We start from the raw sequence: 25174 nt of genomic DNA on the forward strand, positions 1-25174 counted from the left end.
TTTGAACTAATTTTAATTATTTAAATTAATTATGCAATTTTTTTATACTCAACATATAATGTACTATATATTTAATAGATTGAAATTAAAATAGACATAATTTAACAAAAATAATGTTTTTTTTGCTGATAAGAATGATATGTTTTAGAAAGTTTCACATCGTCTAGGATAAGTTAGAAAGTGAGTCTTAATGATTATATAATGACTTTAAGTCCATGGTATTTCTTATTCCAGTCAAAAATATTTTAGGTTTGTATTTGACTTCTCTTATACTTTTGTAATAGAGTATTGTGAAGTTTATGTTAAATTTTTGCTTTTAAAGTATGAGTGTACTTTGATCAAAGGGCAGGAAAGGATAATTTATGTGTTGTACAAATTTTTACGTAGTATTTTTTTTTTGTCACTAAACCACGATCAGTTTTGGGGTTTCATATATTTTTGTATTTCTTGTTTTTTTTTTTTATCTTATTATCTTATTTCTTTATTAATAGGGTGAGTCTTAGGAGTAAAGATGATAATATTCTTAATTGATTATGCGTTTTTTTTTTCAATACTTTTGAATAATCAATTAATATTATTCTATAATTCATTTTCTTAATCAATTTTTAATTTTATTTTCCCCGTGTTTTTCATTTTTTAATATACCACTCATAAAATATAATTCTTCCTTTCTCTTGTGCTATTTTGTTTTAGTTTTGTAAATAATTTTTATCTTTTTAGATACATGATATTTTAAAATTGTTTTCTTTTTAATCTCTACTGTTGAATTTATTGTCTGTAAATAATAGAACACCAACATCAATTTATAATTAAATTCATAGTGTTTAGGTAACTTCTTCTTGTACCATCCATCATGTGTACTTGCTCAGACTTTTTTGTGGAACCATATGTGTTCATTCCCTATTTATATGCAAAATGTTTAATGGTTATTGAATTTGTGGGTTTGAGTCTGGGTGTGGGACTAATTGCTAGTTTTATAGTTGTTCAATAAATTTTAATTTTGTAGGGATGCGTTTCATAATATTTTTTGCCATAATAAACTCAAATGAATATATAAAGAGGGTGAATTTGATATAAAGTACATGAAAGAAGAATTCTTCATATGGAGATAATTCATGATAAAAAAAAACTATTGCATTGTGTTTATCTCAAAAAAAAAAAACTATATTAAAAAACATCTAGAGAAATTTGAAATGAACAATGCAAAACCAATTAGTACACTTTTTGCAACCCATTTCAAGTATTTGCAAATTGTCACTTCAATGAAATGAAAGAGGAAGAAGAATTTTTCTCTGAGTACCTTCAATGAAGATGAAAATGATTTATACTAAATTAGATACTACACATATAACGAGTATTGTTATATGACTAATCCCAAAAAGGCTTGTTCACAATCTATAAAGTGAATTATTAAATACTAGAAAAACTAAAGTAATATTAGATTGATATTTAGGAGAGGAACTAACAAAGTTATTGAATATCAAACAAATGTATTTTATAGATATTTATGGGTAAATGAATATAAGTATTTTAATCACTCATGAAATAATAGACTAATATGAATAGTATTATATTTAAGTCATAAATATTCATTCATGTGATAATAGACTAATTTATGTTTTTCTATTTATAGGTAGAAAATTAATTTTATTTTTAAGGAATTTAATTTTATTCAAACTTATATCACTACAATTTATTTAAATTCATTTCTTCTGATATAATATTCTATTATAATATATTTTAAAGTCAAATTTTTGTTCAAATTTATATTTTAAATAATCTTATTTTTCAATAAAAATTATAAATATGCATATATAACGTAAGTATAAAAAAGTTTCAGATATTTTTTATTTCAAACTAGTGTAAACACAGGCGCTATCGTGCCTGTGTGTACGTATTTTTTGAATTATATTAATAATTGATGATATTGTAATGTGATTAAGTTAATAAACAAAATAAAAATATATTTATAAAAAATAAAGTAAAATGTATGGAGAAAATATGAGAAAAATAACTGTTGATGAATAGTAAGAGAAAAAAAGAAAAAGGAGATAAGTAAATAATTTTATAAAAACTTGTAAAAGTAACCGTTAATTTTTTAAAATTTAATAAATAATTAAATTATAAAGGGTAAAGTTGGAATTATGAAATGTGGACACAAAAGAGGAAATCCCCTTTATATATAGTTATATTTTATATATAGTTATAGATAAATATTCATTCATGTGATAATAGACTAATTTATGTTTTTCTATTTATAGGTAGAAAATTAATTTTATTTTTAAGGAATTTCATTTTATTCAAACTTATATCACTACAACTTATTTAAATTCATTTCTTAGAAAGACTGATATAATATTTTATTATAATATATTTTAAAGTCAAATTTTTGTTCGAATTTATATTTTAAATAATCTTATTTTTCAATAAAAATTATAAATATGCATATATAACAACGTAAGTATAAAAAGTTTCAGACATTTTTATTTCAAATAAGAAAAAAAATACTTTGACGTTTGATTTGACGGACTTTTTACCTAAAGGTCCCGATCATAGGCAGAGCGGGAGAGTGACAAGATTAATGAATAATATGAATTATAAATAAACATGAAAATAAAATGCGAACCACATCAGTGTCAAATAAATTCCGTCCATGGGAGACATTATTGGTTGTCCCCCAGTAGCCCGTCTGAGGACAAAAATATAAGGACAATCATATTTTTTTTATTATTAAATTTTGATAATTTTTTTTATAAAATAAAATGTTATTTTTTAAGTAGTTTTTGAATATTAAAAATAAATAAAAAAAAGAAAAAATAGAAAATCATTTAAGAAATGACAACTAATATTAGAAAAGGAAGTTGTGAAAGTAGTGAAAGAATCATTTTCTAAAATATAAATACCATAATAATTAATAAAAACAAAGACAAAGGTGATTTGAAATAAAATATTTTTTTTCTTGATTTGCTAAAACGTGCAGAACATGGGTAGGTATAGTAGTATACTACCACTTGTCCAAAGAGAAGAAACTTTCCTACTAATAAGAACAACGGTGAAGGAAGCTTGAGCTTGAGCTAGCAAGAGATTCAGCACAGACATGGCTAATGACGATGAACCCAAAAGTCATCTCTTCGGCATCAAAAATCTCTCTCATAAGACACTCCTTCAGAGCGATGCACTCTATCAGGTCAATTCAGCAACTCTTTCATTCTCTCTTTCAAATCGTAACCATATTTTCGCTCGAAACCAACATATTTACTATTGCAGTACATACTTGAAACCAGTGTTTATCCAAGAGAGCACGAGTGCTTGAAGGAGCTCCGCGAGATGACAGAAAAACACCCTCGGTAAAATCATTCTCATTTTGTATTTCCTAATAAAAGATATGCACTGTCTAAAACAAACTATGCTTGTTCCAAATTCTTGGGATAAACTTCTTCAATAGTTTACTGATGATATTTAAAACCAGGAACATCATGGCTACACCACCAGACGAAGGCCAACTTCTGAGCATGCTTATTAAGCTCATTAATGCCAAGAACACCTTGGAAATTGGTGTATACACTGGTTATTCTCTTCTCTCCAGTGCCCTCGCTCTTCCCTCTGATGGAAAGGTTCTCTCTTTCTGCATGATTCAACTTTAGTTTATACCCATCATCAACAAAGTAGTGAGTTTTATTTCACATAATATATAATTTCGAGCTTATGTTCTTTTATTTGTGTTAGATCTTGGCTTTGGACGTGAACCGCGAATACTATGAATTGGGTTTGCCCATCATTGAAAAAGCTGGTGTGGCTCACAAGATCGACTTCAGAGAGGGACCTGCTCTTCCTTTTCTTGACGAGCTGCTTAAAGATGTGCGTGCACTGTTTCACACCATCTCAATTTGTATATTAATTTAGAAAAAGAAAAAAAAAAGAAAGAAGAAGGAACTGTTTTGGTTTCATGAATTAGTCTATCCTTGATAGTTAAATCAACCGTGTCAATTATGCAGGAGAATAAGAAGGGAACGTTCGATTTCGTTTTCGTTGATGCTGATAAGAACAATTACTTGAACTATCACAAGAGAGTAATTGATCTGGTGAAAGTGGGAGGTCTGATCGGATACGACAACACCCTATGGGCTGGATCTGTGGCCGCGCCTCCTGATGCACCGTTGATGGATTACGTTAAGCCTCTTCGCATCTATGTGTTGGAGCTGAACAAGTACCTGGCACAAGATTCAAGGATCGAGATTTGCCAGCTCTCCGTGGGTGATGGGATTACCCTGTGCCGCCGCATCATCTGATCATTTATTTTTTCTCTGCCCATTCATTACTTAAATAAGTAGCGTGAAGATTACAGAATCCGGATTAGGTTGTTTGGGTGTGTCTATGCTTGTTTCTTGTCATCTGCGGAAACGACACAAATAGATCGAGCAACATGGAACATGAACATGTAAGTTTGGAACAGTTGTGCAATAAAGATTTTAATAATGGGCTACATTTTTAAGTTATATGATTGCTTTTTTTTTTTTAATATTTAATAATTTTTTAAGATCAAATATGTAATAAGTTATACGTTTTTGGTTTAAGATAGTAAAAAAATATTTATTTATATTTTATTTTCAATATTATATTATTTTTTAAGTAATTTTAGCATATTTTAATTTTTTTACTTTATTTTATTATAACTTGCTTTTTATTATAATAAATAATATATTTTTCACCTCACAGTGTTATGGTATTACTGCAAAAATAAAGTAAGAACTTTAACATATATATCATTTTGTAATTTTTCAAATATTGTGATGCGTATTTTAAATTTTCGAATATGTAGAAGTAGAACTAATGAAGTTAGATGTTTTAATAGATTAAAATATAATTTGAAGAAAAAATGTATTAAATACTCAAAAAAAATAATTATATATTAAAACTTAGCTTTTGATAAATTTTAAAAAAAATGTTGAATGCATATTCTTAATTATAAAATGGTAAAAAATAATTTTGTTACTCCAAATATAATGGGTCTTTGTATGTGATTTCGGATTATTATTATCATTATTTTAATTGTTTAAATCTATCTAATTTCGTACAAATAATACCATCTATAATACAACGATGTAATAAGAATTTCAAAAACTTTTGTTCCATTTTAAATTAATACTATCAAGTCATCTTCGTTTTAAATAATTTCAAACTATATCTTTATACATGTTATTTTAATAATAAACTTGTATAAAAACTCTTTATACTTTTCTATTTATACTTAAATCTTATAACTTCAAAATTAGTTTAATTACTAAAATTTGTATTTTGATAGTAAGATTCATGACTTAAACAAAACTAATTTTTTTTGTTTTTAAGAATATGGTAATATATATATATATATATATATATATATATATATATATATATATATATATATATATATATGTGTGTGTGTGTATCATTATTAATTATAATAATTGGATATCTGATATGATATTTCTATTCTACTAAATTTAATCTTCTGGCGCATTCCTATTTATTGAGTAAAGTGTCCAATCATTATTTTGAAAAAAGAGAAGGAATCAAAAGTGCACTGAAAAATTGCTCACTTTCGACATCCAGATTCCATGGTGTTGGGCTTGGATTATTTATTCGATACGTTGACCTTTACACGCATGACAAGCTCCATTATTGTAGTATAAAACAAACATTTTAAATTCCCGTTTAAAAGCGTAGTTTATCGCTTCTAATAGGCTATCATTTTTATACACCACGTGTTTCTCAAAAGCATAATATATTATATATTCCTATCCAAAAATAATAATAAATTATAATTTTTTTCACTTAACTATTTATTTGATCCTATTTTAGTTGTTTTTATTTAATTTGATCCTCATTTTTTTTATCTAATTTAATTTTTATTTTCGTTAATTTTTTGTTAATTTAGTCATTTTTATTAACGGTGTTTAAATAGTTAATATTTTTTAACAGTATATGTAAGTGTGAGCTCCTGGTTTCTTTAATTTTTTTAAAATTTTTTTAATTTAAAAAAATTGTCCACGTGCAAGTAAAAATTGTGCCACGTGTCAATATTAGTGTCACATGTCAATTTGTGGTTGTATTTTTTTTGTTCAAATTAGTCCCTATATCCGTTATTTTTATTTAATTGAGTCCTAATTTTTATTAAAATAAATTAGTTTTGTCCATTTCAAATTGACACCAAACTTAAATATCTTTTATACAAATTATATTAATATTTTTTCTAAAATTGATATTTCTATTAATTATTTTTTAAATTCAATTATAAATGATTAAATTTAATTATAAATTGAATAAAATTCTTATATTTAATTGATAAAAAGAATATAATCTTAAAATATTATAAGAATATAATTATTAAATATTTTTTTCTAATATTTATATTCTAAAATACTTTTAAAATTGATATTTAAAGATATTTTAAATATTCAAAAATATTTTAGAAAAGTAAACTAATATTTGTAAATTAACATTTAAATATAAAATATTTTAGATTTTAATACCTAAAATGTAATAAAAATATTAAATATTTTAGATTTAAATGTCAATTTTACAAATGTTAATATATATTTTAAAAATTTTAATAATTATATTTTAATAGTATTTTAAATAATTATATTCTATTTAATAATTTAATCTAAGAATTATATTCAATTTATAATTAAATATAATAATTTATAATTGAATTTCAAAATTAACTAATAATAATGTCAATTTTAAAAATTAAATTGTTCCATTTTAACAAAATTGGGACTAAATTAAACAAAAATAACAAATATAAGGACTGAATTGAAAAAAATAACGAATTTTGGGATTAAATTAAACAAAAAGAAATAATACAATTACAAAGTGACACATAACACTAGCATTGAAACATGGCACAATTATGACTTGACACATGTATAATTTTTTTGAAATTTTAAAAAAAAAATTAAAAATAAAAAAAACCAGGAACTGACACGTGACATGTAGTGTTAAAAAACGTTAACTATTTAAATACCATTAGTCAAAAGGACCAAATCGACAAAAATTTGACGGAAATGAAAACCTAATTGAATACAAAATGAAAATGAAAACCAAATTGAATAAAAAAAAAGGACCAAATATATATTTAAGCCTAATTTTTTTAGTAATCATAACTCATTACCATTTAAAAAATAAAAAATTAGAAAGATAATTGCCTATGATTCTTATATAAATCGTAGTCTATTATCATTAAAAGAAAATTAAACTAAAATTAGAGAGGAATATACTATGATTTTTGTATAAATTTTATTCCATATAATAGTTTTCTTAAAACTTTTTTTTTTTTAATTTCGCTACATATAATGAAGAAACTTATACAACAATCATAAGCACAAATACATTTAGAAATGGCCAGAACAGTGAACAATTATATATAATAGTAAAAAATATATTTAAATAAAAAAGATAATTATAAGTTTGTGGAAATTTGTTAAAGATGTAACATGTAAGATAATATGATATATTCACATAATCAATTATTTTCATAGATTTAGTTCATTTGTCAATCAATTTTATAATTGTTATATAAACTTTGATATTGTAATCTCATATAATTGACAACAATTTATTGTGACATAGACATAGAACTCTACAAAGCTCACACATGTGCTCTATGCTTTGAATCATCAAATATGTTTTCTTTTACCTATACTATCAAAGTTGAGAGTGAGGGTTTAAGACGAAAAAGCATATTAAAGGATTTTCATGATAATGATAATGACGAAAGGTTAGTCCTTATTTCTTTTACCGCATTAGTTTTACATTTAGTACTAAAACAAGGTTAAATACATTTTACTTTGTTTTGAATCTGTCGTGGTTATTTTTTTGAATTTTTTTTATTGTGTTTTTTCTTGTGTTTGATGTCGAACCTAATATTATCGTCATTGGAGGTGTCACCATGAGGTGCTTCTAACACACTGTTGGACATTATTGTTATGGGTACAAAAGATCCCATGGTATCGACATTGCGATCCTTCGAGACTTTGCAGTATAAGGAATTTCAGATTTGTTTTGTGTACCCATGTAGTGCGTAACACTGCCACTTGCTTATGACAAATGACACCATCTTTTTGGACAGTGGGTGAACCAATTATTTTGAAGTTGAAGATGAATTAAAATTACACTTTTTATTTTGTCAAAATAAAATAATGAGGATTATATACTTTGTTTTATATCTATACTTTAAGGTTAAACATTACATACATGGTGTGATGTCAAATAATCTTTTTTTATTTTCATAATTAAATATCTCTTAAAGGAAATTAGAGGAGTGAAAAATGATAAATCAATTGATATTCTTAATTATATAAAAAAAGAATATACTACTTTTCAAATGAATATATAACTTATAAAATAATATTAATAATTATAGTATTAGTTGCTTGAGTCGAATGAAGTTTTTCAAAACTAAAGATAATAGAAATTTGTTTAAGATCAACAATGTCTTAGGAAAGATTAAACAAATTAATCATTATTTATTGAAAGAAAATGTGTTAAATAAAATTAATTATGATAATTTAATAGATAATTTTACATAAAAAAATTAAAAAAATAAATTTTAAACAATATTATTATATATTTTAGTATAAATTATTTTGTTAGTAAATAAAAAGATTTCATTTTTAAGTTTATTTTAGACCTTGTAAATTAATGAGGTTTCAATGAGGTGAAGATTTTTTTTTCAATGTCACTTTATCAATAAAATCTTTCTATTTATTTATTCTTTAATCAGTGTTCAAAGGGAATTAAATTAATTTATGGCAAAAATAATACAAATAGTAGAGATAATTATAATTTATTAATTAGATGAATAAACATATTTTTATGAAGTTATTGAATAATGCAAATATAATAAATCTGACACCTGATATAAATTAATCAAATCTGAGTACACGTGTCTATGAATATTTTTATATAAATGAGATCAGTAATTTTCATATCAAATTATATATATATATATATATATATATATATATATATGTATATATATATATATATATATATATCGTGATAGAATCATACACAATTATTCATATTTAATAAGTATACGACTGATGAAAAAATTAGGCAACTTCTTTAAAAACATGTGATTCCTGTTTTATAATCTCAACCTTTGACATTAAATATTAGAGATTAATACGTTTTAAATTTATTTTAATATGAAAAATCATCGTATCTTATAATTTACATGATAAATTTATCTTAATTTAAAAAGTCGTCTTATATGTTTTGAACACGTCCACATAAACTAAAGTATAACACAAGAAAAAATTGCGCACATGCAATAATGTTAGGTATCGCATCTTTAAAGTATTATCAATGCATACCGAAACCAAAGGGTACATGCGACACCTACCCCCCACTTTATAAATTGGAGAGCGATTCGGAGCATTCTTCTCATCCAAAAATTGTTCTGAATATACCAAAAGCAAGACCAACAAAAAATAGTTATGGCTGTCACACAGGAACAAGAACAAACCCTCGGCCACAAAGATCTAGCTCACAAGACCCTCCTTCAGAGCGATGCACTCTACCAGGTATATTCAACAACTTCGTCTTTTATCTCATACCACCATTCACTTTTTCTTACTCACTATAATTTAATTTCACACACTCATGCACGTATATATGCAGTATATACTTGACACCAGTGTACACCCAAGAGAACATGAAAGCCTCAAGGAGCTCAGACAGATGACAAAAAACCACCCTTGGTAACGTCGTACCTCTTCTTATTCATCATCAATACATATATGAACATACTATTTTAAGGCTGTAATGGCATTTTTTGTTTCTACAAAATTGTCATTGCTGTTACGACATGTATATTTGTATGATTCGCTTCCTAAATTACTTTATGATTCTGAAAGTGTCATATCATGACCTGATATCTAAATTATCTCATACTTAAGACCATTAATCCACCATATCACGAAGAAAATCCTTATAATACACTCACATAAAAATGATAGATTGCGCACTTGAATACTTAAAAGATTTAAGAATGAAACACAAGGGTTTTCAACGAGGAAAAAGGAAAAGACAAAAAGAATCCAATAGTTCCGTTTGTTTGTAGAACGTAGGTTTACATCAACGTGGGCAAGATTATTACAAACTTTGTTTTACTGTTTGCAAACAACTTTTGAGCTGGTTCTTTTTTTCGGAATTCTTCTATGTTATGGAATTACTTTACAAATTACAAATATATGTTAAAACAGGAACCTCCTGGCTATACCACCAGACGAAGGACAATTTCTGAGCATGCTTGTTAAGCTCATGAATGCCAAGAACACAATGGAAATTGGTGTATACACCGGTTACTCTCTTCTTTCCACTGCCCTGGCTCTTCCCACTGATGGAAAGGTTCTCTCTTTCTGCATAATTAAACTTTTAAATTCATAAAACTACTGAATTTTATTTCACATATATAATATATAGTTTACAGCTTATGTAATTTTATTTTTTTTAGATTTTGGCTTTGGATGTGAAACGCGAATACTATGATATGGGTTTACCCTTCATTGAAAAAGCTGGTGTGGCTCACAAGATCGACTTCAGAGAAGGACCTGCTCTTCCTTTTCTTGACGAGCTGCTTAAAGATGTGCGTGCATCATTAATGTGTCAACAACTTAAATTTCATCCATGCTTTGAATATTGGTTAGGTTAACTTCTGATGATTAATTGAAATAATAATGTAATTATAATGATTAAAATGTTGAAAAAGTGTAATTATTATAATGTGAAAGCATTGCACTGTTGCATTGCTAGAGTGAGTTTGTAATTCCGTTATGAGGGCGAAACTTTTGCAGGAAAGTAAGAAGGGAAGCTTGGATTTCGTTTTCGTGGACGCTGACAAGGATAACTACTTGAACTATCATAAGAGGGTGATTGAGCTAGTGAAGATCGGGGGGCTGATTGGGTACGACAACACCCTATGGCATGGATCTGTGGCTGCACCACCTGATGCACCTATGGATGATTTCGTCAAGACTCATCGCGCTCATATGATTGAGCTCAACAAGTATCTGGCTCAAGATTCTAGGATTGAGATTTGCCAGCTCCCTGTGGGTGATGGCCTTACCCTGTGCCGCCGCATGATCTGATCTTTTCTTCCCATCCCATGACCACCTTTCATGGATTTTAATTTTACAGGAGTTATGGGCACCGGGATTAAGACACTTAGTGGGATAATTTACTTTTTAAATTAATAATAATTATCATCATCATATATATATATATATATATATATATATATATAACAGATTTAAATATATAAAATTAGGAAGTAAAATTTTCTTTTTTAAATACTTAATAATAATTATAACAAAATCATACAGTAGTATACATGTACACTCTCGTGTATAGATAGTTATACGACTACCAGAATAAATTAAGAAATTTTCTGCTTCAAAAGCTTTACTATTCTTCTCATGGAAAGGTTTTGCTTTCCCATTCTAATGACGAGGGTTGCACAGTAGTTTGGAAGAATTTAATATTTCATCTAGTAATTTTACATCTATCCAATTTCATACATAATATATAAGCTCATGTGTTTTAAATAAGATTTTGCATCATAGAAATTAAAAAAAAACATATTCTTTTTTTTTAAAATACAAATAATTAAATAAAATATTTATTAAAGTACGGATTTCTTTTTATTAGAATAAAAATTCCTACAAAGTATTAAAAGTGGTGAAACGATAAAAACTAGTTAAAATTCGGAATTCAACAAAATTAATTCTTTTCAAAAATAATGTTATTTAATTTATTTCTTTTTCTTCTTTAAAAAGTGAAAATATCAAACTTCTATTGTTTTATTTTTAAAATTTTTTATTTTAAATGATATTATACACTTATTGAGGAATAATATAAATATTAATATATATTTAACTTTTATATATTTTTAATATTAAAATCTTATAAAAGATATTACTTTTAATTTCTAACACAATAAATGATTTGATATTATATTTTTCTAATGTTATATTATTTATTTTAGTTTATTAATACCAGTTGAATCACCCGTTCGAAGAATGCATCTTGGTGTCCAATAGATAAACCTGTTCTTGAAAACATATAGTATAACCATAGATCCTTCAAATTCAATTCAATTATATATTATGATTTTGGGCAACTTGCGTAGTGTGAGTGTGATACTTCTCTTTATCACAAGTTTAGAAATGCTATTGTCACACTTTTGAATACATAAATTTATTGAATTTACAAAAAATTGTTAACCCCTTTTATTGATTAATCAACTCCCTTCATTATTTATAAGTGCATTATATTATAATAAAATTTTGAGATATAATTCTATCAGGCTTAATTTTAATAAATTTGAAATCTTTCGGTTGACTTTCTATTAAATTCTGTGGTACATTGATTGTTCAAAATTTTAAAAATTTTTAATTGATTTTTACATTTAGATGTTCCATTTAATATATAACATGCTCAAAATTTTATAACTTTTTCAATTGAGTCCCCACATGTTTATGTTAATTATATGACATGACAATTATCTTATATTATTATGTTGCTTAAATGTCAGCATATAATATTTTGTTATAAAAGATTATGATAACAACATCTTCTTTAAGATCTAATGTAGTGAATGAAATTATTTTTAAATTAAATTAAAATTATAAAATACAAAATAATTAAAAAAAAATTAACTATGAAATTATAAAATCATAAAAATACAATTAATAAATTCAAAAATTAAGAGGTTATAAAATTATAAAATTAATAAATTACAAAATAAACAAATACAAAAATTATAAAGTAATATAATTATAAAATTAGATAATTATAAAACTATAAAATTAAAACTATGAAATTATAAAAGTATAAAAGTATCAAATTATAAAATTGTAAAATTATAAAATTATAAAAATATAGAATTATATTATTACCTAATTATAAAACTATAAATTATTCAATTGTTAAATTGTAATTTATAATTTTACAGTTATATAATTATCTAATTTCATGATTTTATGTTTTTACATTTTATAATTTCATAATTATAATTATATAGTTTCATTATTTTTAAATTTTTAAATTTTATATTCTTATAATTTTATAATTTTGTAATTTGTTAATTTTATAATTTTTAGTTTTATAATATTATAATTTTATGTTTCATAATTTATAGTTATATATTTTATGTTTTTAGAATTTTTTTATTTTACAACTTATAGTTTTAATTAATATGAATAAAATTTTATGCTATCTATAAATCTTTGATGCATGGTCTGTAATAAAATATTATGTGCTGACATTTAAACATGGTGACAATGTAAGATACGGTCACATAGTTAATAGAAAGTTTAATTATGTCTTAAGTCCATGATAATTCGGAAACTTTGAATTATTGTTAATTATTATCCTGTTATATCACTTACTCTTCAATGGCTGACGTGTTATTATCCTTTCATGTCACCTTGTTCAATTGTCGTCACATGTAATTTTATTATATTAAAATTTTATAATTTATAATTTTATAAATATGAAAATATGAAGATACGATAATATGATGATATAACAATATGATGATAATACAATATAATGAATATAATGATAACATAATATAATATAACATAATATAATGATAAGATTATATAACATACGATACAACAATGTGATAATATACCAATTTAACAATACAAAGATACAACCATATATTACCAATATGATAATATAACGATAACACAATATAACAATAAAACGATATATGATATGTCAGTACAACAATATAACAATATAACAATAAAAATGATAAAATCAAATATTAATTATAGAATAACCCGTGAGCACCGGATAACATTTTCCTTTAAATATTAATTTAATACAATGATTTGAGTGCATCTATAATTACATTTATTTGTCAAATTAATTATATAAAATATGAAATAATATACAGATTTTTATGAAATTAATTTTGTTGTAAAATCTTGTTTATACCAATTAATTGATGTAAGATATCATTAATTGATTGTGAAGATCATTGTGCAGATTCATAGTTTATTTCTTTTTGACTGTAAATTTAAAATATGTAAGAGAATAATTCTAAATCTCATTATTATATGTCATGAATCCTCCTATTCACAAGCATTTATATACTTTTCTATGCTTTCAAGGCATTACGTGTAATTACCTTATTATTTAATATTTTTGTAAAATATTGAAAACATTTGTACGAACATATAATATTACTCAATGTAAAAATACTTGGACACAACTGTTCCTGTCCGACAACCCACATGGCTACAATTAATTGAACTGTCAAACAGACGACTTTTAAGATGAACTTAATACGCGCATTTTTCAACAGTGCTGGGCATTTTTCCACTGGATACAGTAAACCATGGACAAGAGCAACAACAACAAAAAAACTCGTCATTGAAAATAATGCATATCACATGCAAATTCCTCTATCAAACTAATTGTTCGTGTTCCATTTCTGTTATAGACATAGTAATTTGGAAAAATATCTATAACATCAATGCAAGAGTGAAGACCGTGTAGTGGGAAGGAAATACAGGACACCAATAATTGGATACACTTATAAATACAAACCTCAAGGATCAGGAGCTTCCATTCATTCTATCCTAACTCTGTTGTTGACTAATGATTTCTTAATACAAAGCCTGAAAATTAAAGCAAAAAAATGCTATAAACATTAGCTAAGACAATAATGAAGTCTCATGTATTTACCAATATGCACATACAGATAATACAAAAAGTTAGATTTTAATAGATTATTAAAAGTTAACGCAATGCCAACAACGTTAATCATAACTCTCTCAGAAGCATATAAAAACATTTGAAGAATAACAATTGATCAAAGCAAATGAACCATCAGAGATAAATAAACAAATAAAATAAAATCTACACTAGCATTAAATTTGTTTAAAACTACAGAGTGAAAGTTTTGTTATAATTTTGTCCTTAAAAAGACATATCAGAAAATAAAGAAAAAAGAATATTTAAATTGTCAATGACATAATTCCTAAACGATGTAAATCTTGTTAAGTATACCAGAACAATAGGTATTGAGGAAATCGACACCTACATCATCATCACTATCCATTACTAAGAAGTGGGATTTTCCACATATGGGAGTTATGCATGCAATGTTCAACTATACTTCCAAGGACTTTTGAGCAAAATAGTTCACAATGTTTAATCATGAAAAGATATTCTATTTCTTTTCTTTCGATATTTAAAAGGATTTAGTTTAAATTATATGTTCTACAATACAATATATGTTCAACTTGCTTCAGAACGGTATCAAGAAACCCAAACTGAATATTTCAATGGTAAGAGTGAAAAAGTATATTCAAAAGTATTTCAACAAACTTCTACACATGAATCTATACAACAATAAAAATAAGAAAAGAAAAACTTTCATAAGCTAGAACTAACTTCTATTAAATAAGTAAAAAATCATCTTTTTGAAAAGCTGATATAAAAAAATAAAAAAAAATTCTACCACATAGTTTATTCACAAGTTAATTTTAACTTCTAAAAAAAAAAAATATTTCATTTTTCCTTTTATTTTCTGGTCTATTTAAGAAAAAGGTTTATTTAAACATACCGTTATTATCATTACAAGGTAATACCGGAGACAAAAATGATATCATATATATATTTACAAATAAAAATTACTGGCACTATACAATTCATCAAAAGGAAAATCTTCAGGGTAAAAAGATTCCTAAAAGAACTCTTTATAAAAAGAGATGCAATTATTTGGTCCAAGTTTCTAGCAATGAGAGTGACAAGACAACATCTTGCTAGAGCATATTTTCTTACTCAAAGGACAGTTTTCCTTAAATTCTTGACTGTTGTTTTTCATAGTAACATTTTCCATCTTGACCAAATGCATTATTATGCGTGTTCACTCGACCAATATACACACCAAATGCATTTACTATGCGTGCTCACTAAACCAATATACACGAGCAGGAAAAAAGGAAAAAAGGGAAAAACGGCGTAATTGCACAATTTCATGCATAACAATGGTCCGTCACCTTGTGCACAATCATGAAAACATACAACCAGTGCTCCCACTATCCATTAAAAGACTTACCAGGCTAGGGTTTAAAATCAACTCAAGTAAGCCACAACGACAATGATTGTAATGGATTAATACATACTTCATATATGCCATAAAACAACTCTTCCACTAAGCTTCCAAATCAGTAAGAAAAAAGTTCCCCAAACATTTGGAAACATAAACTACTCGCCCTCAAATTTCAAGCTTATGAAGCACACAAACTCAATCAGAGATAAAGCTATCAACTTATACAGCAGACGGAATCACAATCAGTAAAGAATGATTGTCCAAACAAACTTGAATGTGAAGTTTGGTGGCATTGTTTATGTTAGATGCTCTTTAATTTGAACATTTTGTAGCATCTTTAACACTCAAATGAATTAAATTTCATAAAACTAAACATCCAATCAGAGCATGGTCAGTTGCTTCACTCCAATACCTTATTAACATCAGTATCTGGAAAGTAATTTTGCCAACTACAATTATTGCAGATTTGAAAACAGATATGTGCAATGAGAGAAAAAAGAGATAGTGTATGCATCCAGAGTTCCAACATCTAGAATTGAATTTGTGCATCCAAGAAATAACATACCTGAACGAACTACTAATAGCTCCGGAAATATTCTTGGTCTCTCATGACTATCAACTCAAATGATTTCACTGATCCTTGAAGGTAGCCTCAGCAAGAAATTTGTCTATATCTATTTTTTTCTAACCTAGCAATAGTTCCATGACACTTCATAGCTCAAGATAATACTGCCGTGTACATGCCAAGATACTAGAGATCCTCTTGAAAGACTAGCTTAAATATGTCATACACAGTGCTTAGTCATCACAGCTGCAACAAGACTTTGTAGGAAGTAAAAGACGACAAGAAATAAACAATTTGGACGATGGACAGATGCAGCTGATTTAGAGAACTGAACAGATCCAGTAAAGCTTCCAGCAGTATTAGTCGCCGGACTTGTACTAGGAACAGAAATATTCTTGCAAGATCCAAAGGGTGCACCGGCCTGCCAAATTGAAGTAAGAAAGTAATTGTCGTTACCAGAAATTGCTTTTTCATCAAACTGTACAGGTAGAGGCTGTGCCGAGATAGAAATTCATCCGAGCTATGTATTCATCAACTTCATTTAAATACAACACAAGTACACAACTAAACTTCCAAGAGGTGAGTACTCATGATGACTATATCTTAATCCACTCTGGCCAATATACTGTTACATGATTTCACATAAATTGACATAAAGTAGAAGTATACAGTTAAGAACAAATGGTTCAGATAATTGAGAAGAATAAGTCAAGGGAAAGGGACAAGGGGATGTTATTACTCGTGTAGATCTGTTTATTTTAATTTTATACTGACTTTTACAAATCAATAATTAGTTTGCAACAAAGATTTGAATTAGATATAGCATTTTTAGGACACAGAGTGAACATGGGAATTTACCTAGTTTTCTCATTGTGAAATACTCCAATAACTTGGAAAAAATTTGACATAATTAAATTCAACCATTTTTTTCTACCATAAAACCTTCAACACGAGTGACTGAACCATTCTTTTCATCATGCAAGTCAAGATCAATTGGTCTACTACACAATTATTGTCGCTTTTGACATATTACAGAAAAAAACATGGTTATATTTGAAAAAATGCAGAGAAATCTTAAATATGGTCACTAATTGACCATTAGTCTAATTCTATATTCAGAAGGAAAACCTGAATCAATCTGACGTCCATCAGATACATATTCAGGCTTCAAAGAGTATAATCTCAAAGCCTCGTATAATGTTCATGTGGTCTCGTATACTGTTCATGTGGTGAACATTTTAAAATAAATAAATTGAAATTTGTAACTTAGATGAAATTCCAGAGACTTTCTATAGAAAGATAGATGTAAAATTATACTCAATTAGCTTTCTAACTCACTAGTGTGGCAATGAACACTCCTAAAATATATGAAAATATGTTATCATATCGTAGATTGTCTCTCCAGGAACAGTTACCCTGTTTCCACATTATATCTTAGGATTGGTAGCCCTAATTCCTTATCATAACATATTTTTCTAATCAATTAGGATTAGGACTGGTATAAATAGGAGTTGGTGGTTTAAGTTTTGTGAACATACCAAACATCAATACAGTGCAATACATGTTAATTAATATGAATTAGTGATTCATTCTCTTTTCATCGCTCTGTATGCAAAATTACATGATTAAAACAGACATATGCAGGAACAAAGAATATCAGTATACATAAGATTCAGGAACAAGTGGCATAAAATAAAATACATGTAGAGACAAGAAAAGCAGACAAACCTGGCAGGCTGCGATTGTACTACATCCACACAATGATTGGCCATTCATTTTATCCACAATATCAAAAACACCACCTCCATCACTCCTCTACATGAAGTTTCAGTCAGAATGCTAAAGTGGAATTGCTAGATATATGATGTATACAGATTAATAATTAAGTTCCAATTAACAGCCCAGAACAGAATAAGGAATACCATGTAAAAATTAACAGCTATAAAGTTGGGGAGCAAATTCCCTGCAGCTTTGTAACAAGTGTTGACCATCTCAGCAAGTGGAGCTGAATGCTCTTTGCATGAGTCAGCTTCAACTGGATAGGTTGGAAAGTAATTCATCAGGAAAAGTGATTGACTTCTAGAATTTAATGCCTTTGATTCTTTTCTGTGTGGACAAGAACCCTGTTCCACTCCAGGATCTCCAGCTGACGGCAAGTGAATTCAGTTAGTCGAAACAAATCATGTACAAAGAAGATACACACATGTTTAAATAAATAAATGATATAGTGCTTACGCTCATTTTCGACCATATGCCTCCACTCGTAAGCTATTCCTTCACCTGCTTCCTTTGAAGCATCTGAAGTGAAAACAACAAGTCGGTGATTTGCTTGAACCATCTCCGTCACAGTGGGCCAATCGTTACCCTTTTTCGGCATCTTGGAGACTGGAAACCAATATTTGTCCAGTCCAGCACTTGTGAACAGATTAGTCAACCCCTTTGGAGTGTGCACATAGTCTTCAATTATGATGGTAACAATCTCAGTTGGATTTTCTGTCAAGAACGCCTCCACTTCTTTCAAAGTATTGACAGCTGGTTGCTGAGAACATTTTAATAGGAATATTAAGCCATGTCCCATCATAATGCAACCACAGAAAGCGCGATTAAGGTTTTAAAAAAACGGTCTGTAAGTACATCCTGGGCTACAACATAAAGGTTTTTGGATTGTTTGCAATTGCAATGCAACCAAATTGTAGCCCCATTTGTTAGCAATTTCCCTCAATATAAAGAATCGTGACACAACCATGACCACAATTAAAACCTTAAAGTAGAATCAATAGATAAGTAAGAAAGAGGATTAAATTACAAATGCAGTGAAGTTGTAGCATTGCCCACGAAATGAATGACAGAGCCAGATATCGTTCTGGAAGTCGTACATATCCAACATCAGTCCCCTCACTCCATTCTAAACCATCAACAAAACAGACGTATAAGAAACATAACAAAGCAATTAAACTACCGAAACCAAACAAAAAATGAAGAAGAAAAGCAAGCAAACTCTCCACTTGACATACCCTCAACTGGTTAGTGACAGAGTCTTCTTGATTGTAAAAGGTCATCCTCTGAACACCGGGCAGAGGCGGTGCATCGACGATGCTGAAGGAATTGTGGGTCACAATCCAAGTGTACTTGTTGAAGGGCAACCCATTGACCTGCAGCGTGCCCCAGAGGGGAAAGTCACATAAAAATTGGGGTTGGGGAAGCTCGAAGGGAAAAGGAAGAAGCTTACGATGGGTGTTGGAAGAGTGGGTTGGCCTCTGGTGCAGATGGGTTGTTTCAAGCCCAAAGCGGGGCAATTTCCACAGAAGAGACCTGCCCCACAATCCGTAGCGGCCGAACATGCTTCTGAAACCTGCAAAATTCAGTTCAATTCAGAGTGAATTCGCACGGATCTCTTCGTTTGAAAGGAAAATGAAAGCGAGAAAGGGAACCTGGGAATTGACGTTAGTGAAGGAGAGGGAACAGATGAGGAAGATGATGGCAGGTGCAGGAGCTCTGCATTTTGAACGGTAGTTCGGGGAATGCGAGCACATAGCAGAACCTAAGACGAAGCCTGCGTAGCCACAAGGTTCGAACTTCAAAGCGAAAATGGAGTTCCACTGTGCAATGATCCTAACTGTGGATTCAAAATCTTACTCAGTGCTAAACCAACCCCACTCACAGTTAAAAGAGTGTGGATCTTCTCGAGTTATACCACTTTTATCTGATTCGGATTGGTTTTCACTCGGAATCGTTATTCCACAAATATAATACTCTGTTTAAATTAAACATTTATATAATACTTTTTGAAATGTTACATTTTTCTATTGTGATACATAGTTTAGCATGTTTATTTTGAATCGGTATCTTCAATTCTTCTCTTCATTGTACTCTGAACGTGTAACGAAAATTTGAATTGAAGTTTTCCTTTTTTTTCTGTTTGAAAAATAGATAAAATGGAATTATTTATTTTCTCAACTTCAAATATTTTTTTTAGTACTATAATCAAAATTAACTTATTTCACTCCATATTACTATAAAAAAATTAAAATACCTATATAAAAAAAATTCAAACTATTTATTGAATAATGTTTTAATATTTTAATAATTTTCGTAATTGAGTCGGACAATAGTTTTACTTACCATACTCACATTTAATTTTTATTTTCATTTCTTCATACGAAACAAATTTGTAGTAAACAAGAAAAAACCAAAAAGTGGTTGAATTGTATTTTAACCATTTTCGTAATGGAGTCAGACAATAGTTCTACTTGACATTCAAGTTTGATATGCGGACTATCTAAAAAGTTTTTTAGAACTTTGCTTTTGAAAATACTGTTTTTCTTATATTAGTTTCATATAAATAACATGCAGAGAACAAAAATAAAGGAAATAGAGATTTAATTTTTAGCTTAATTATGCCTATTGTTCCCACTTTAATATGAATATATTAATTTTCTAATTTATTTTTATTTACTTTTTTTGTAAAAAAATTGTTGTTACGTGTTATATATCTGATGTGACAGGTGACACCGACATTGTTACATGAAAAAACAATGTCATATGTGTCATTTTTAAATGTTATTATCTTGATTTCAATTTAATTTTTATATATATCTCTTTTATTTTATTTAGTGCCTATTTATGTATCTTTGATTTAATTTTATTCCTTTTTTTTTCAAAATAGAACAATATTGTCTTTTCCTAATTTGAGTCTAAATTTATTATTTGTATAAATGTTATATTAATATTTTTATTAAAAATAATATTTTAACATATTACAATACTATATATTATTAGCTCATGTTTTATTAATCATTATTTTTTCTTCAAAATAGAATCATGTTATCCCTCTCTAATTTAATACCAAATTTATTATATATATATATATATATATATATATGAATAAATACTAATATTAAAAATGACTTTTTAACATATTTATTATTATATAGTATTAAACATATTTTGTTAAACATTTAATTTAGTACTATAATTTAAGATAAATATCTTGATTTTGTAAAAATGTTTCTACTTAATTAATTTTAATTTTATAAAAAAGCATTGGATTAAAAAAATACTTTTTAATTACAAAATTGAATAAAAAAATACCAGGAAACTAAATTGAATGAAAAAAATATATATAAAAATTAAATTGAAATCATAGCATTGGTCTTGACACAAAAACTAACACATGACAACAAATTTTTTTTGTAAAAGAAGTTTAAAGAAACTGAAAAGAAAATTAAAAAAATCACATGTTAACACGTAACACACAATTAACTATGTTTTCGCATAATTTTTTTCTAAAAAAAATAATTTGAAACAATTTTAAAAAAATTGAAACCCAATTAAAACTTTTTAAAAATATATGCTCTACGTCCTCATCGATTTTTTCGGTGGAAATTCGAGTACCCCTATACACAATGTATATTTAACGTGGTTTTAAAGAATGAACTCTACAGAAAAAAAAAACGTTGTAAGATTAAAATCCTAGAAAATAATTATGTAAGAATGCATATTGAAATATGTAATGAAATACATACTTGCGGTATGATATTTTCAAACACGTTTGTTGTCTTCGTAATGTATCTGTTAAATCATGTTATTTGAGCGACCGAAGACGAGGAATGAATGATTATACAGATCTTTGGTATTTCTTAAGCAACACACGTCACTCAACAGATATCCAACTCAAAAACAATAAAAACACAGCATCTCAAAAGTTTTATCAACACCATCAACAATCATATACATCTAATCCCAACAAAACAACATTTCAATTCTTTTAAGGACAAACTATACAACCCAACTTCGTACTCTATCACATGATTAACATATTATCACCTTTCATTAAATCTATGCTTCCCCAATCAACTATAGAAGTTATCATAAATGTTATTAATTTCTCTTATTGGGATCGAAGTGTACGTCTTGGTACAACAATTTGTAGATAAAATTCGTAACGGATAGAAAATAAATATCGTAAATAGATATTCGAAGATAACAGAGTATTTTTTTTATACATCCATGTTAACAGAGTGGGTTCATGTAGTATAGTATATGTGGATACCCCATACCCGCAATATTCTAATTTAAATTAAAAAAAAACATGATTAAAATATTAACACATTGATTTTAAATGAGTTATCTTTTATTAATTAATTTTTTTTAAATTATTTCTTTATAAACTGTCATTCAACGTTATTTAAATAAGTTATTTGAACTTTGTTTGAAATTTATGAATGTTATGTATTCTATTTTTTTTTTGTAAATACTTGCAAGTACATGTAGATATCTATTTATATTAAAAAAAATATGCAGATACCAACATAATGAATATGAAACATGTACGTGACATATATTTATCTATCAGATAAAACAAAAAAGAACTATTATCCGTACCTTACCTGTCCCGTTTACATGCTTAAATTTGACAATCCAAATAAATCTTCATACATTCACTCTCCACTGACGACATCTCCTCTAAAATATATGCTTAATTAGAAAAAAAAAAGCTTATTAACTGGGATAAAAACTAGTTATGTCAATTCAAAATAATCTTCATTTTAACCGGCTCCTGAAGATCTCAATTATGTTAGAGAATGTAGAAAGAAAAAAAAAATCTAATAGAGATTTTAAAATAAACTAAAAAATGAATGTCTATTTCTTATTTATAAATATAGTAACAACTAATGTATTTTACAAAGAGAGTTAAAAAATAATAACTAAAGATCATCATCATTCAAAATTTACCTAATAAATAATATTATTAATATTTTAATTACAACTTTTTTAACTTAAAATACACTAATGTATATTATTATATTATTGAAATAAATTATAAATAGTAATTTTGGGGAGTGTTAAAATGATCATAAATTGCAAGGTAAAATACAATTATTGGTTAGAACGTTGAAGCTTTGACATTTTTTAAGAAAATTAGAATCAGTTTATAACTATTTAAATATTATCTCATTAACTCCAAATAATATAATTATAAAATTATCCTTCACTTATTTTACATCTACTTTTAATAGATAATGTTATCTATTTTTAACTAATTATTCTAATTATTTTCGATTATTTACTTTAATTTATTTTAGTAATGTGTTATGACAAACTAAAAATAATTAAAATGATTAAAATAAGTCATGATTATTGTTACCTAATTTGCTTATGCAACTTACAATCATGGGATCTGACTAAAAGTGGACTTGTAAGGATCTTGTGTTGTACCTAGAATAGCTAGCTGGAAACGGCGTCCATGAAGTCAGGGTGATTTCCCATTGCCTCCAAAATCTCAAAAGGAAGGCACACTTCAATGTCGATAGAACCTTCTTCAGCGCCTCCAAACACACTAATCTTTCCGCGAATCTTATTTGCGCTGCCACTTCTTACCGCCAAGGGCTTTCCCCACCCAAAATCGTTACCGTAAAGGTTGAACCTCGGAGAGCTGCTGGTGACCAGTGAACCACTGAATAACGAGCCAAACAGCCTTGGATTTCTCACCCAAGACTCATAGTAGTTCTTTACCCTCTCATGAGAGTGCAAAGCAACCATCTTGTTCATCTCCAGAGCACCCTTCCCAAGACCACCCTCCAATAGTTCCCCGGCTTTCATGCTCACAACACTAGCTACCATAACTGAGTTTCCAAAATAACCCTCTGCCAGTGGTGGAACCATCCTCGGCCCAACGCCAACCAGAAGTACGTAACCCACCTCTTCTTCAGGCTCCACTTGTCGGCAACGAATCACACAGCGCCAAAGTAGAGTTAAAAGCGCTTGCAGAGAAGATATCTTGTCTGTGTTGGCCTCTGCCGTCAAGTAGCTCCGTCACCTGCACTGCCAGCAATGGCTGTGACGTGCCCTCGTAGTTTTTAACGCCGTTGAGTGGAAAGAAGGAGCGAATGATGGGAGGATTGTATTTGGGTTGAAGGATGTGAGCGATAGTGGTGTTGGGTGAAACGGCGTGGACGAAGAGGACTCCAGCGTTGTTGCATACGATGTGGGTTGAGACAATGTTGTCGTGATGTTGGAGTATGACGAGACAACCAGTGATGGGAGGAAAGAAGGCAAGAGTGGAGGAAAGTGAGTGTTGAAGATGATTTATTTGGAAACTTTTGTCTTTGGGTTGCGAAAAAGAAGACCTTTTTGGATGGGTTCAACTGTGAGAAATGGAAGATCAAATGCAGTTAAATGGATTTGATTGTGGTGGTGGTGATGACTTCCACAGCTTCCATAATTTTATGATTGTTTTGATGTTTCTCGAAAGTTTTGTGTGTGAAGCTACTCAGTTATGGTTGGTCTTATCTGATACACCGAACTGATATCACTCCCATTATCCCACCCACAAAAACGTTTGTGGCCAAAAGATAATTTCTCACCACTGCATTTTAGTGGATGACATTTCCTGACCAGTTTAAATCCGTGAATAATTAATATCTCAATTCAAAATTAATTTCAAGTACTATTGAAAGCCAATCATAATTTTACCTTCATATATT

General features: G+C 27.9%; 4 protein-coding genes across 4 annotated transcripts; 2 read left to right on the plus strand and 2 right to left on the minus strand.

Annotated features, from left to right (window-relative positions):
• Positions 1–2989: 2989 nt before the first annotated feature.
• Positions 2990–4496, plus strand: LOC114176528 (caffeoyl-CoA O-methyltransferase 5-like). Its single transcript, XM_028061598.1, has 5 exons — positions 2990–3187; positions 3268–3347; positions 3470–3614; positions 3727–3858; positions 3996–4496. The coding sequence occupies exons 1-5, from the start codon at positions 3098–3100 to the stop codon at positions 4287–4289; spliced, it is 741 nt and encodes a 246-aa protein (XP_027917399.1). The 5' UTR covers positions 2990–3097; the 3' UTR covers positions 4290–4496.
• A 4989-nt stretch (positions 4497–9485) lies between these two features.
• LOC114179485 (caffeoyl-CoA O-methyltransferase 5-like) lies at positions 9486–11168 on the plus strand. The gene is made up of 5 exons (XM_028065840.1): positions 9486–9572; positions 9670–9749; positions 10254–10398; positions 10505–10636; positions 10845–11168. The coding sequence occupies exons 1-5, from the start codon at positions 9486–9488 to the stop codon at positions 11136–11138; spliced, it is 738 nt and encodes a 245-aa protein (XP_027921641.1). The 3' UTR covers positions 11139–11168.
• Positions 11169–14402: 3234 nt separating this feature from the next.
• LOC114174906 (PI-PLC X domain-containing protein At5g67130-like) lies at positions 14403–20387 on the minus strand. Its single transcript, XM_028059642.1, has 9 exons — positions 20120–20387; positions 19918–20040; positions 19703–19840; positions 19495–19593; positions 18924–19227; positions 18611–18834; positions 18417–18503; positions 16689–17109; positions 14403–14684 (listed from the first exon to the last, which is right to left on the minus strand). Exons 1-8 carry the CDS (start codon positions 20219–20221, stop codon positions 16909–16911), a joined length of 1278 nt encoding a protein of 425 aa, XP_027915443.1. The 5' UTR covers positions 20222–20387; the 3' UTR covers positions 14403–14684; positions 16689–16908.
• A 3422-nt stretch (positions 20388–23809) lies between these two features.
• Positions 23810–24911, minus strand: LOC114175486 (uncharacterized acetyltransferase At3g50280-like; the record flags this gene model as incomplete). The annotated part of the gene is given in 3 exon segments (XM_028060241.1): positions 23810–24491; positions 24493–24783; positions 24786–24911. Coding segments are annotated over 3 exon segments (993 nt in total), but the record flags the coding sequence as incomplete, so codon positions are not given.
• Between the last annotated feature and the right edge of the window lie 263 nt (positions 24912–25174).

The sequence above is a fragment of the Vigna unguiculata genome, chromosome 3, assembly GCF_004118075.2.
Source record: "Vigna unguiculata cultivar IT97K-499-35 chromosome 3, ASM411807v1, whole genome shotgun sequence".
Lineage (NCBI taxonomy): Eukaryota > Viridiplantae > Streptophyta > Magnoliopsida > Fabales > Fabaceae > Vigna > Vigna unguiculata.